This window comes from Mixophyes fleayi, chromosome 3 (assembly GCF_038048845.1).
Source record: "Mixophyes fleayi isolate aMixFle1 chromosome 3, aMixFle1.hap1, whole genome shotgun sequence".
NCBI classification, from domain to species: Eukaryota; Metazoa; Chordata; class Amphibia; order Anura; family Limnodynastidae; genus Mixophyes; species Mixophyes fleayi.
Genome location: NC_134404.1, coordinates 348885532 through 348899723, shown reverse-complemented (window position 1 = coordinate 348899723; position 14192 = coordinate 348885532). Strand labels below are relative to the sequence as shown.

Here is a 14192-nt window from a genome sequence, read left to right as displayed (position 1 = left end):
CCCATTTTAAAAGGTCAGTCTTAATGGCTTAAAATAAAGAGGAAAAATTTGCAGCGTACATCTGGTCGCAGGACCGAGTTAGGTAAATCCCAAGATATTTCAGTTTGTGAGACCGCCATCTAAAATCAAAGCTAGATTTTAGGGTTGACAGAAGGGCAGTGGGGATATTAAGGTCGAGAATTTCTGATTTGGAAGCATTCATTTTGTAATTGGAAAGAGTGCCAAAGAGAGTGATGTCCTTGAGTAAGTTTGGGAGCGATATGAGGGAGTTTGTGACTGACAAAAGGATATCATCCGCGTATAAAAATAATTTATGTTCAGAAGAACCCACCCGGACACTGGAAATATCAAGATTAATATAAATTTTACGAGCCAGGGGTTCGATCATTAGAGCGAAAATAAGTGGGGATAATGGGCACCCCTGACGAGTACCATTCCGAATCGCAAAGGGAGAGGATTGGAAACCATTAGCCAGGAAGGATGCAGTCGGATTAAAGTAAAGAGAAGCAACGCCACAAAGGAAGGGGCCCATCAAGCCCATGACCTCAAGCGCCTGTTGCATATAGGGCCAACCCATGTTGCAGGAGTTGGAAACATAAGTCAAGTCAATAGTTCGTCGGGTGTTATCCGATGCCTGATGACCCGGTATAAAACCAACCTGGTCGCGGCGAATCAGTGAGGTGATGACAGTGTTCAGGCGATTAGCGAGGAGTTTCGCAAACAATTTAAGGTCTACGTTCAGCAGAGAAATGGGTCTATAGTTTCCGCAGAGTTGTGGGTCACGATCAGGCTTGGGTATAACAACAATGTCTGCCCGAGTTGTTGCCTGAACGAATTTAGAGCCGAGGAGCATAGAATTGAAGAGCTCAAGGATCATGGGCATAAGGGAGTTGGCAAAGGTTTTGTAATATACAGCTGTGAAGCCATCTGGGCCAGGGGCTGAAGCATTTTTGAGGTCTTTAATTGTTCGGGCAATATCGTTGGACGTAAATGGCTCATTAAGAAAATCAGATTGTGCTGGAGTAAGTGAGGGCAGGGCGATAGAGGATAAGAAGTCACTAATTTTAGATTGTAAAGATAAAGGATCTAAAATTTTAAGTGGGAGATTAGAGAGAGAAGAGTAAAAGTCTCTAAAGATGTCAGCTATATGTTTCAGATCATAGATAAGGTCCCCTGAGTGGTTCTTGATAGAGGCGATACGGTTACGGGTGCGTTTATCTCGTCGTTTCTGGGCTAGGAGTTTGTCTGCTTAATCGCCCCTCTCGTTGAACTTCTGGTGAAGCCATCGAAGTGTTTTGGCCACCTTTTTGGAAAGCAGTTGATGTAATTGCCCGCGAAGGGTAATCAGTTTGAGGTCAGTCTTACGTTTCGGGAAACGCTTATGTAACATCGTAAGAGATGCGATTTGTGATTCAAGTTCCGCGATGCGAGTGAGTTCAGCCTTACGACGAGAAGCGGACAGGCAGATAAGTGTGCCGCGTATGGAAGCTTTATGCGCTTCCCAAAGGATGGGAGGCTAAATATCTGGCGAGGAGTTTAGAGAGATAAATTCCTTAATGGAGTCGGAAATGGAGGTAACCTGATCAGGCTTTAGAAGTAGGGTGTCATATAGTCTGCATTTTGGGAGAGAGGAGCGTGGGCGAGGGAAGGTAATTTCGAGGAGAACCAAAGCATGGTCAGACCAGGAAACCGGAAGAATGTCTGAGTCAATAAGTTGTTGAGTGGTAAAGCGATAAATGAGAATGAGGTCAATGCGAGTATGAATGCTATGTGGAGCTGAAAAGTGGGTATATTGCCTACCGGACGGATGGCCGAGGCGCCAAGCATCATAGAAGTCGTAGGATTTGAGGAGGGATGCCAAGGTTTTAGATTCTCCGTGAACGGAGGCATGGGAGGAGGACATAGAGGAGTGATCCATCCCAGGGTCCAGGGTGGAATTGAAATCGCCACCTATAATTACTTGACCTTGGGCTATGGAGCAGAGATGTTCAAAAAACGCGAACAAGAAGGTACCCACACTAGGAGCGTACCACAAAACTAGAGTAAGCTTGGCGCAACCTAAAGATCCAACAACGATTAGATATCTGCCTAAAGGGTCAGCATAAAGAGATTCCAGTGAGAAAGGAATGTTGTGATGTATGAGGATGGCAGTACCTATTTGTTTACTATGGAAGATGCATAATAAGTATGTGGGTGTCTTGCATGTCAATTGAGGGTGAGGAGTCTTGAAATGTGTTTCCTGTAAGAAAACGAGATCTGCCCTAAGGCGTTTAAAATGCTGAAGGGCCATTGTGCGTTTGGTGGGAGAATTAGGGCCATTAGCATTGAGGGAGAGAATTTTAAGAGTCATGGCGGGTCTGGGTGCTTGGACAGAGTAAGAGGGCTAGTGATTAGAGACAGGAAGGAGATAGAAAAGAGAAGGTGGGAGACCAACTTCCCTGGAGGGAAGCCGGTCCAGGCTCGAAACAAGAGGTACAACATAGGTACCGGAAAAGGAGGGTGAGGCACGGACAGCCAAGAGTGAATGGAAAAAGCGACCATTAAGGGGTCGTGGGAGCGGGATAGCAGGTCAAACAATAAGCATTGCGAGTGAAAGTATGTGAAAAGGAAGCGTTTACATGCAAACCAAACACATGAAATATAACAAAGAGCTGAGCATAAACCACATAAAAGAAAACAGATTAAATACGCATTATGTTATATCATATCTATGTAGTATAGAGGAGTGGAGCAAAACCGTGTCTAGGGACACCCAGCAGTAAATAAGTGGAGTCTAAGTAAGAAACCTCTAAGTAGCAGCAAAACACCACCACCCAGTGTCCCCCGACACGGTAACCTCCGTCAAGAGGAGAAATAACAAAGAGCACGAACATCTTATATATATATATATATAATAAACAATGGACAAGTATAGCGCAACATCAAATATTTTCGCGAGTCTAAGGAAGATGAAGTAAAGAACCAAACCTAAAACGGGAAGAACAGAACTTCAACAATGTGTATAACATATGAAACAGCGTCATAGATTGTGAATAGTGAGTTTGATCAGGGGTCTCACCACAGGAGGGGAGAGGGAGTAAGAGAGGGCATGAGACCCAAAAGTAACCCGTGGACAAACGGGAATAGACGAAGGCTCTGGGTCACCTCTGTCACAGCGAGACCCTGAGCAAATGTAATTACTGTAACATAGAATAATCATAATAGAAATTAGAGCGAGAATAACAAATAAAGAACACTATAGAGAAAGTCCAAGCAGTAATATTTACGTAGTGGACCATTCAGCTTGTGGAGGACATTTGAGGGTCACTGGTGACAAGGTGGAGGATGAGCTCGGGAGATCTGGGAATTTCAGAGTTTGAAACAGGTCCCGACCTTGTTCCGGGGTCTTGAGTGAATATGCGTGGTTGACGTATGAAAAGGAGAGCTGAAAGGGGAACCCCCAACGATAATGGATGCCAGCTGAGCGTAGACGTTGAGTAATGTCAGCTAGGTCTCGTCGTTTCTTCAACATAATAGGAGAAAGGTCCTGGGAGAAGAGAGGGTTGGTTCCAGAGTAGGAAATGTCCCGATGATCTCGAGCAGCGAAAATAATCTTCTCCCTAGTGGAATAATAATGAAGGCGTACGATGACATCTCGGGTGATTGAGAAGGCTGAGGTTTGGGTCAGAGAGCTCGATGTGCACAGTCTGAGCGGAAATCAGCAGGGGGTAAGTCTGGAGCCAAGGTGGTGAAAAGGACGTGCAAGTATAGCTCTTCTGCCAAAATCGACTCTGGAACTTCGAGTCTAATGTTGTTCCGTCGGGAGCGATTTTCTTGATCTTTAAATTGGCCTTTAAGAGTGTCCAGGTTGGCACGAATTGTTGCTACATCTTTCAGGGTAATGCGTCAGAATATGACTCGCTCCCACGAGACATGTGGGGTTAGAACATGGATAGATCAGACTGGAGTATCAGGTGGAGATTAAATCAGATGTATATATTCTCTACGAGGGATACTGGACAGAGTCCAAACAGCGGGGTGCTGAGTTGAAACAAAGGATGCGAAGCCAAGGATACAAAATAAGGACAGCTATGTGTCCAGTGTTGGAATCCTGGCTCATGTGTGGATAAGTATCCTGACTCCCAGACCACTCAGTAGGGATGTGGCAGGGATGACTGTTGATGCTGCTGTTGGATGAACTCAGTCAGGGAATACCAATCCAATGAGTACAGCCCAAGACTCTTCCACTAGTAGCCCAAGTAAGGGTGAGAGGGTTGTGTAGGGGCACTGCTCGCCTGTGGCATCGGGACCAGCCGATGATGCCGCCGCAGAATCGGAAGAGAGGTGTCCGGCAGGAAGCTGAAAATTTAGCCTGAGGTCTCGGCCGGATGTAGGCCTCCGATATTACCGCAGGCGGACAGCAGACAACAAACGCCGTCCCGGATCGAGTGAGGCCAGATGAGTGCCCCAACGGGTGGGAGTGGAGGGACAGCCACAAGGGGCAGACGACAGCCAAGTCACGGAGGTGCACAGCTGATCTCCAGGAGCACTCAGAGAGTTGGGAGAGAGCCCAGGAGGTCCACCAGCAGTTTTGGAGACCAGCCACTCACTTGGGGCAGTGCAGCGGGTAAGGGAGTCCCTGAAATAGGAGTTATATGGGTCCCGAGGTGTGGAGAGTCTGTTTAATGCTGCCATCCGATATGGCGTCCTAGCCACTCCCCTCCACAAACTATTATTTTGGCAAGTGATTAGTGACATACGATTAATCTGAAATTTGTTCAAAACGAAAAATGAGTATACTAGCATTCTCTCTTGTCTGTTATTATTCCTTCTCTGTGTCAAAATTTCTTGTACAGCTGAACCTCAGTTTAATTGAACTGAAACCTTCACTTTTAACACATATCACCCTCTCTAATGGAAAGTTGGAAAGTGTCAGTCAGATCCACAAACATTACCTCTGTTTTATGTTTCCATAGATTATAATGACAGGACAGATTTTCTACACACAATAATAATCATCTTTAATCTACTAATGGAACATATTTTATTTTCTCTGGTCCCCACCGTAATCTTCGGCTTCCAGTCCTCACTTCTCAAATTTCCAAGCCCTGTGGGAAGCAACTTTCAAATCTTAAAGCCTTTACTTGTCATAAGACATGCGCTGACCCACAGTGTTGAACGGCACTCTCTTTAAGTCCAGATAAAAGTATAGCTCAAAGTTCTTACCTTAAATTAGCTCCGCATGTCATTGAGCCATGCTCATCATTAGTGATCAATTGCTATCCTTTCATCAAAACTTTCCCATAGCAACTCCTGAACAAAAAAACTAATATCAGATTGCCTCTTATTTAAGGATCAGATGAGTGGGTACTCAATACAAAGGACAGCTCGTGCACATTCTGAGCAAAGACTGCATTTCTGCTTAAGTGAGCAGTCACTTTATGTGCTATTCTAACTAATCCACAGCTTGGTTTCTGACCACCACTGTTCCTTGTGGCCTGACAGTTGTTGTGACAAGTCCTGACCTTGCTTATTTACCGATCATACCGTCTACACCTAACTCCGAAACTGTGACTGGGGACTTCCCATGACATGGCTTACATATTCTTGCCATGTGCATCAGGTTTGTCTATTGTCAGCTGCTGCCTAGTAGGGTAAGCTTGCAGGGACCCCTGGTGAAGCCCATGCTTGTGAAACTTGTCTTGAAAGTCTCCTTGATCTACAATATGCAGCTTGGCCAACTTCAGGTAATGTGGCTTCAAATATCGCATTTATGCTACAAAATTCTAATTGCGGTCCACAACAGACATCTTCTTTTGAGTCTAAATGCAGATATCACAGTGTGTATTGTCGAAGTAACTTTTAACAGAAATACATATAGGCTAATATATCACTAATATATAGAACTAATCTAAGATTAGGGTCTGTACTTTTAAGAAAATGGAAAAATACGGAATTGCATAACAAGAGACATGTTTTTCATTATTGCACAATTCATGAACAAAACAGATTATATAATTGTCATGTGATTGTATTTCAGCGGATATAGCCAAATAAATGACCGTCCAATAGAACATGTTATTTTAATGATAGAGTGCCAGCAGTGATGTAAGCTGAAAATTATCATGATAACTTTCATTATGTTGGATTTGAATTACAGGTATTTAAATATGAACTTTTACAACATTGAGTAGTTTTGGACTATTTAACAGCTCAAACAGGAGGATAAAGTTTAATCCTTGAGACTGAACTTGGAGTCCATTGTTTATTACCTAATCAACGACACTTCCGAACCAGAAACTATAATTACACGTTATATAAACAACGCCCATAATATGAAGAAGGTTTTTGATGACAAAAGTATTATAAAGACTTTTAAAATGATTTATCATGGACATGTTTGAATCCAAGCATATGGTTCTTTGGACTTGAAAAGTGGCTATCAAACCTAATGTATATTTACATGAAATTTATTGTGGTAATAATTGTGGCAATATTGTTTCTGTATACTTGTTTAAAGTATAGATTGTATTGTATACAAATATTTGCGAGAGTCAAACCAATCCAAGAACATCAGTGCTGACAGAAATATATACTCCTATTCAATTAATTATAGTCACATGAAAAAGTACCTTTTATGTGTATATAAAACGGAGGGAAACTGTCGAAGTAACTTTTAACAGAAATACATATAGGCTCATATATCCCTAATATATATAACTAATCTAAGATTAGGGTCTGTACTTTTAAGAAAATGGAAAAATACAGAATTGCATAACAAGAGACATGTTTTTCATTATTGCACAATTCATGAACAAAACAGATTATATAATTGTCATGTGATTGTATTTCACCGGATATGGCCAAATAAATGACCAATAGAACATGTTATTTTAATGATAGAGTGCCAGCAGTGATGTAAGCTGGGAAGGTGTGTTTTGAAGTAAGAAGGAGTTTCATATTCTATAAAACAATAAGTTAATCAAATATAGGGTGTCAATTGGCATTTGAGAACCTGGCCGTATGTCTGCTTCGTCCAGTATGGCTGTATCTATGTATAATACCTTTTTAATAAATTATAGAAATATTATATTTTGGAAACCTGCTCATCTCATTTATTATTTAAAGAGACGGAAAGAAAATAACATATACAAGCATGAAAGAAAGAAATCCAAAACTTGCATATACGCAGAACTGAAAACCACACATGCAATATACACTGAACCCCACTAAAATCAAGTCAACAAAACACTAATTTATTCTGGTCCACACTTTATGGGCCTGATTCATTATGGGACGTAAACAGCGATTTTGTGCGTATAATCCGCACAATCACTCTGCACAGGCCCAGAACCGGATCAAACGCCACAGAATGCAGCCACATTCATCTTAGAGCGCAAAAGTCTACAGCCTACAATATGAGGGAGGGAAGGGGTGTATATGCATCGTCAATGTACAGTAAGGGTGTGCCAAACATGAGCGCACGCAGGAACAGCGTCCAATCCTAGCTCTGGGCATCTCTCAGGTACTTGTGTTCAGCCGTATCTCATGCTCCAGGTACAGATTACTAATGATGATGGTATGCATCCTAGGTATGTGTCTGCAATCAGGAGCAACTGTACAAATGTATGTACAGAAGACATTCTAACCTCCTAATAAAAGGTATTTAATGGGCGGGAAAAACAAAAACAAAAAAACACTTTTAAAACACCTTTTATCATTGATGCTTATATCATTAACAGGTGAATTAACTGAATTTTGTTTTTTTCCTTTGTGTTCTTTTGGGCGTTTATATTCCGCACATCTATTGGCAAATGTTCTATTCAACTCAAAATCAAATTTCTCATTCACTCAATTGTACCAACTACATCTTGAACTGCTAGACTTCTTATCTTTTCTATGCTCGCCTGTGGCGGGTGTGCTATATAATGTACATCATGGAGCCAGGAGCCTTTTACTAGAACAAAATATTATAATTGTTAATGTTCATTTATTCTCACTATTATCTAACTGTTCAGTGTTGCATCACTAAGTAGTTATATATGCTGCTAGACATATTAAATCAGAGAAATGGTTTCAAACAACAACTTTATACAGTATGATGACAGTTCAGGTTAGTATTTTGTACAATAAGAACTCACCCCAATAAATGGAACAAACTTCTGGCAAGAATCTTCGTCAGCACTGAGAGAAAGGAGGGCAGAAAGAGGAAAAGAGGAAATTGAGAAGCAAAGCAGAGGTGAAAACAGAAATACATCAAGAGCAAGATAGAGCAACAAAAAATTGCATAAAAGAAAAACAGATTTGAAAATTAGGTAAGAAAGAGATACACAATCAAAAATTATACATAATAGAAAGAGATATAAGATAAAAACTGAGGAAGTGTTGAAAAAGGCTGAACAATCTTAAGTAGAACAAAGTTTGAAGAGGCACATGGGTAATACAAAGAGGATGAGGAAGCAGAACAGAGTTTCAGGGAGCATGTAAGAAAACAGGAGCTGGGTGTACATTTGAATAGATTGAAAGAGAAAGTAGAACAGAAGATTAAGGGACAAATAAGAAACAGGTTGAAGGACAGGTAGTAATATAGGAGACTCAGGGGTGCATGAGAAGTAGGCTGAAGGAGAGTTAGGAGGACAGGAGATTGAGGGTCGCATGAGAAGTAAGTCGAAGCAGAGTTAGCAGGACAGGAGACTGTGAGTAACATGAGAAGTAAGGTAAAGCAAAATTAGGAGGACAGGAGATTGTTGGTCACATTAGATGTAGGTCCAAAGATTGTTAGAAGGACAGGAGATTGAGAGTTACATGAGAAGTCGAAGAAGAGTTAGGAGAACAGGAAATTGAGGGTTGCATGAGAAGTAAGTCAAAGCAGAGTTAAGAGGAAAGGAGATTGAGGGTCACATGAGAAGTAAGTCAAAGCAGAGTTAGGCGGAAAGGAGACTGTGAGTAACATGAGAAGTAAAGCAAAGTTAGGAGGACAGGAGATTGTTTGTCACATTAGATGTAGGTTGAAGGATTGTTAGGAGGACAGGAGATTGAGAGTCACATGAGAGGTAAGTCGACGAAGAGTTAGGAGGAAAGGAGATTGAGGGTCACATGAGAAGTAGAAGCAGAATTAGGAGGACAGGAGATTGAGGGTCACATGAGAAGTAGAAGCAGAGTTAAGAGGACAGGAGATTGAGGGTCACATGAAAAGTAGAAGCAGAGTTAGGAGGAAAGGAAATTGAGGGTCACATGAGAAGTAGGTCGAAGGAGAGTTAGGAGACAGGAGATTGAGGGTCACACGAGAAGTAATTCAAAGCAGAGTTAGGAGGAAAGGAGATTGTTGGTCACACTAGATGTAGAATGAAGGATTGTTAGGAAGACAGGAGACTGAGAGTCACATGAGAAGTAATTCAAAGCAGAGTTAAGAGAACATGAGATTGAGGGTAACATGAGAAGTCGAAGCAGAGCTAGGAGGACAAGAGATTGTGGGGCACATGAGAAGTACGTCGAAGCAGAGTTAGGGGGAAAGGAGATTGAGGGTCACATGAGAAGTAGAAGCAGAGCTAGGAGGACAGGAGATTGTGGGGCACATGAGAAGTAAGTCAAAGCAGAGTTAGGAGGACAAGAGAGTGAGGGACACATTAGATGTATGCTGAAGGATATTTAGGAGGACAGGAGATTGAGGGGCACAAGAGAAACAGACTGAAGGACATAATTTAGAGAAAGAGTTGAGACAATATAGCTGGGAGGGTATTAGAGCTGAAATGGTTATTGTAAGATGTACAAGATACTGGAAATGAAAAGGAAGAAAAGTAAAGGGGATGAGGGGACAGGAGAACGTACACAGTCACAATATATTAAATCAGTTTCACAGTGTCATGACATGGTTTCTACAAACATAAATCACTGCCACAGATTAATTTAAGGATGTTTAATGCAATCAGTATTTCAGGACATAATCACTCAATGTACATCAGAGTAGTCTCAGCATTCCAGTTCAATGTATTTGCTTGTATTAATAGATTTTTACACATGAATAAGACTGATATGAAGGCTTGGGGATGAGATAAAAGGATAATATGACAAACACAAAAACAATGGCTTTCCATGTACAGAGTTTAATGTCCCTGAAGCTTGTAACACCTTGTACACGCTTCTTTAGATCACACCTCAAAATAGACCCCCTATTATGCAACTACTACCTGCACTTGGGGCTCAGGGCCGGATTAACCATAGGGCTAACTGGGCTACAGCCCAGGGGCCTATGAAAGTGCTCAGCAGCAGTATTGATCGGTCGGGGGTGGGGGCACCCCTGGCGCGATCAGTGCTGCTGAGCATTTTCACTGCGGTCCTTCCCCGGCGAGCTGTAGTCTCCTTACTGAGCAGATCTCGCGAGTCTCACTCTCACGAGATCTCCTAGGTAAAGAGCGTACAGCACGCTGGAGAAGGAGGTAAGTGCCAGGAGGGGAGGGGGGCGGGGGGCGGGCAGCTCGGATCACAGGGGGGGGGGCGAGCAGCTTGGATCATGGGGGGGTACTCACGGGGGAATGGAGACCCCCTTAGCCCAGGGGCCTCCATTCCCTTAATCCGGCACTGTTGGGGCTACAATGGATTACTAAATTTACACAGATATCCCCTTCATGGTACAATCCCAAAGCATTATCGCACTTCTCCCAAACTTTACTGATGTGCAGTCATGATATCCATTTCCCAATTGGTGTTTCTACCAATATCTCCAGATCAGCCATCTCCACTACCAGGCATTTCACCAAGGAATTAATTTGCACCATCAACCAACTGCTAATTTTTAATAATCAACCTCTCACAGATTTCCATGGGATTGAGTGGGATGAGGACACGGGAGAGAGAGAACACATCCAATAAATTTAGTACATGGACCCGACCGCACAAATTTATCCCAAGCACTTGCGGACAGAAGGACACTCTGTCCCAATATAGAAAGATCGGCATCAATTGATTAAGGCAATAACTGAAGTGAGTAATCCCAGTTATACTGAAGCACACCCAAAAACATATCAGACACATAATAAGTTCTGCCAAATAACTTTCAAATGGAAAAACGTACATCACAATACTAATGTATCAAGGTCTGTGTAACTCAAAATAACACATCTAATAATGTTTATTATTATTATTTCTGTCACTGTTTTGTATGGTGCTACAGTTCTCCCCAGTGCCATACAGTAGAGAAAACAGGAGATACATAAAAACAGGGACATACAAGGTAGACAAAATAAATGCAGACATGAGAACGAAGGGTAGGAAGAGTCATGAGAGCTTACATTCTAATTGGAATAGGCTGGAGGGGTGAGTGCAGCTCAGAGCAGAGTTTGGGACAGTTGTGAACGTGCCTTAATGTAAGCAGTATAGTTCAGTGTAGGCAAGACTATAATGAAAGATGGGTTTTCAGAGGGTGTGATGTGAAGGCTGTGGAGAGTCTGTTCAGGTGAGGTAGGAAATTCCATTAGTGAGAAGCGATTATCAGAGGCAAAGCGCAGGACAGTAGATGGATATGAGGAATGAAGTAAAAGGTGGAATCAGAGGAGACACCAAAGCTGTGAGCTTCTGGGACAGTGGAAATTGTACTAACACCTGTCACAAATCGGGATCTTAGCCGCCCTTACCTCATCCGCCGCTGTCATATCACGGCTACCTGGGTCCCTTCTGGTCGTCTGCAGCATTCCCGTTCCCCACACCTCTGTTTGTAAACAAACACATACTGTTTGTTCTGCTGCATGGGCGCGGCCATCTTGGATGCAGTCAGGTGGTCATTCCAGACCAACCAGATTCAGAAGCTGTGATCACATGAACTGATCAGCCAATAGTTGTTTGGGACATCCTATTTAAACCTGCTGCTGTGATCTGTTCATTGCCAGAACAACACACTTCTCTCCAGAGGATAGTGCTTGGCTCCAAGTTCCAGTGTTCCTGTCTGCATTACAAAGTGCAGTGTTCCTGTCTGCATTACAAAGTGCACTATTCCTGTCAGCATTTCCAGACTGCTCATTCCCCTGCTATATTTTACATTCAGCAAGAACATGAGCAGGAAGATCATCCAGCCTGCTAGTTTCTGTTTGAGTCCTGCTCCAGCTAGGCCCAAGGGTCCCGAATCGGATCAAGAAATTCAGACGACCGTGACAGTTTGTTCTGGCCAAATGGATCCGCTAGGGGAACATACCCCGAGGGTGGACTCTGTCCAAATACTAGCTGAATGCATTGAGAGACAAGAAACTAACCAGGGGTAAATTTTGAGATTGCTGCAGGATGTTTCTACGCGTATGGATACCATGCAGTTATTCCGCAGTCAACCATCCCATACTCCGCCTGAGCCAGTAATACCTGCTTCACTACCTACTTCATCCGGACTCCATCTTCCCCACCAGCTAAATACAATGGCGATCCGAAGAATTGCAGCGGGTTTCTCAACCAGTGTAGTATACACTTTGAATTACAACCCGGGAATTTCCCTACTGCATGTACCAAAACTGCTTATATTGTTTCGCTACTATCAGGGCAGGCTCTGGCATGGACATCACCGCTCTGGGAAAAATCTGACCCAATTTTATTTGATATTGATAGCTTCCTGTCTACCTTCCACAGAATATTCGACGAGCCTGGAAGAACAACGTCAGCCGCTTTAGATATTCTGCGGCTTCGGCAAGGGCAGCAGTCCGTGGGCCAATTTGCCGTTCAATATCAAACACTTTCCTCTGAGCTGTCTTGGAATAATGATGCTCTTGTTGCGGTCTTGTGGCAGGGCCTGTCTGACCACATTAAGGAAGTATTAGCGTCTCGGAACTTACCTACAATGCTAGACCAATTGATTACCATCTGCAATCGGGTTGATCTTCGGTTCAGAGCTCTCTCTCTGAACCGAAGATCAACCATCTGCAATCGGGTTGATCTTCGGTTCAGAAAGAGAGCTCTAGAAAAGAGGAAGCTGAAACACCCCAAGTTCCACCCTACTCGACAGGTCCGTGCACCGTCTCCTTTCCCTGAAGGACACGTGCAACTAGGCAAAGCACGTCTTTCACCCACCGAGCGAGAACGGCGAGTTAGAGAGAAACTTTGCTTATACTGTGCCAGTTCCGGACATCTGCTACATTATTGTCCTCGCAAGCCGGGTAAACACACCCTCCTAGCTGACGATGAGGAGGTGAGCCTAGGAGTGGCCCTTCGCTCCCTACAAGGCAAGGACTGTATTATCCCAGTCACCCTGAAACACGCTCAAGGCTCCCAATACATTTCAGCCCTGCTGGATTCTGGAGCAGCTGGGAATTTCATGTTTGCCAAATTAGCTGCTGAACTACCCATTTCACTAGTGAAAATTCCAGTGACCATCTTTCTCTCTGCGGTTGACGGTAGCCGTATTAAAGGGGGTACCATTACGCATCAGACTTCTCTAGTGACGCTCCAAATAGAAGTTCTGCATTCTGAGTCTCTTACCTTTTTGGTCATCCCAGAAGCCACTAGCCCTGTGGTTCTTGGGTTTCCATGGCTTCAAACGCATAACCCCCATATTGACTGGTCGACTCCACAAATCTTGGCGTGGGCTCCAACTTGTTTCGGGTCCTGTTTACAACGTGTTCTTCCACATTGCTCCACCTCTGATAAGGAAGTTTTGCCAGTTCCTTCTGCCTACCGAGAGTTCACAGACATTTTCAGTAAGCAAGCAGCTGAAACTCTACCACCTCATCGGGATTGGGACTGTCCCATTGATCTTGTTCTGGGTAAAACCCCACCACGTGGCAGAGTCTACCCTCTTTTTATCCCTGAGACAAAATCTATGTCTGAATATATAAAAGAGAACTTGGAAAGGGGCTTCATTCGCCCATCCTCTTCACCGGCAGGAGCCGGGTTCTTTTTTGTACAGAAAAAGGATGGTGGATTACGTCCCTGCATCGATTACCGAGGTCTCAATGACATTACCATCAAGAACCGGTATCCTCTGCCCCTCATCACAGAGTTATTTGACAGAGTCAAAGGTGCCCAAATATTTACGAAGTTGGATCTCCGCGGGGCCAACAATTTGATTCGCATCAGGCGTGGCGATGAATGGAAAACCGCCTTTAACACCAGGGATGGGCACTACGAATATCTTGTCATGCCATTCGGTCTGAGCAATGCCCCAGCAGTTTTTCAGACTTTCATAAACGAAATCTTTCGGGACTTACTGTACCAAACTATTGTGGTATATTTGGACGATA

The 14192-nt window shown here is 43.3% G+C and overlaps 1 protein-coding gene across 3 annotated transcripts in view; it reads right to left on the bottom strand.

Moving 5' to 3' along the window:
* Positions 1 to 14192, bottom strand: part of LOC142145061 (phosphofurin acidic cluster sorting protein 2-like) — a 158341-nt gene that overhangs the window by 15669 nt on the left and 128480 nt on the right. For all 3 annotated transcript variants that reach the window (XM_075204540.1, XM_075204539.1, XM_075204541.1), the window contains one exon: positions 8121 to 8163. In XM_075204540.1, coding sequence (XP_075060641.1) covers positions 8121 to 8163 — 43 coding nt within the window. The remainder of the gene's footprint in view (positions 1 to 8120; positions 8164 to 14192) is intronic.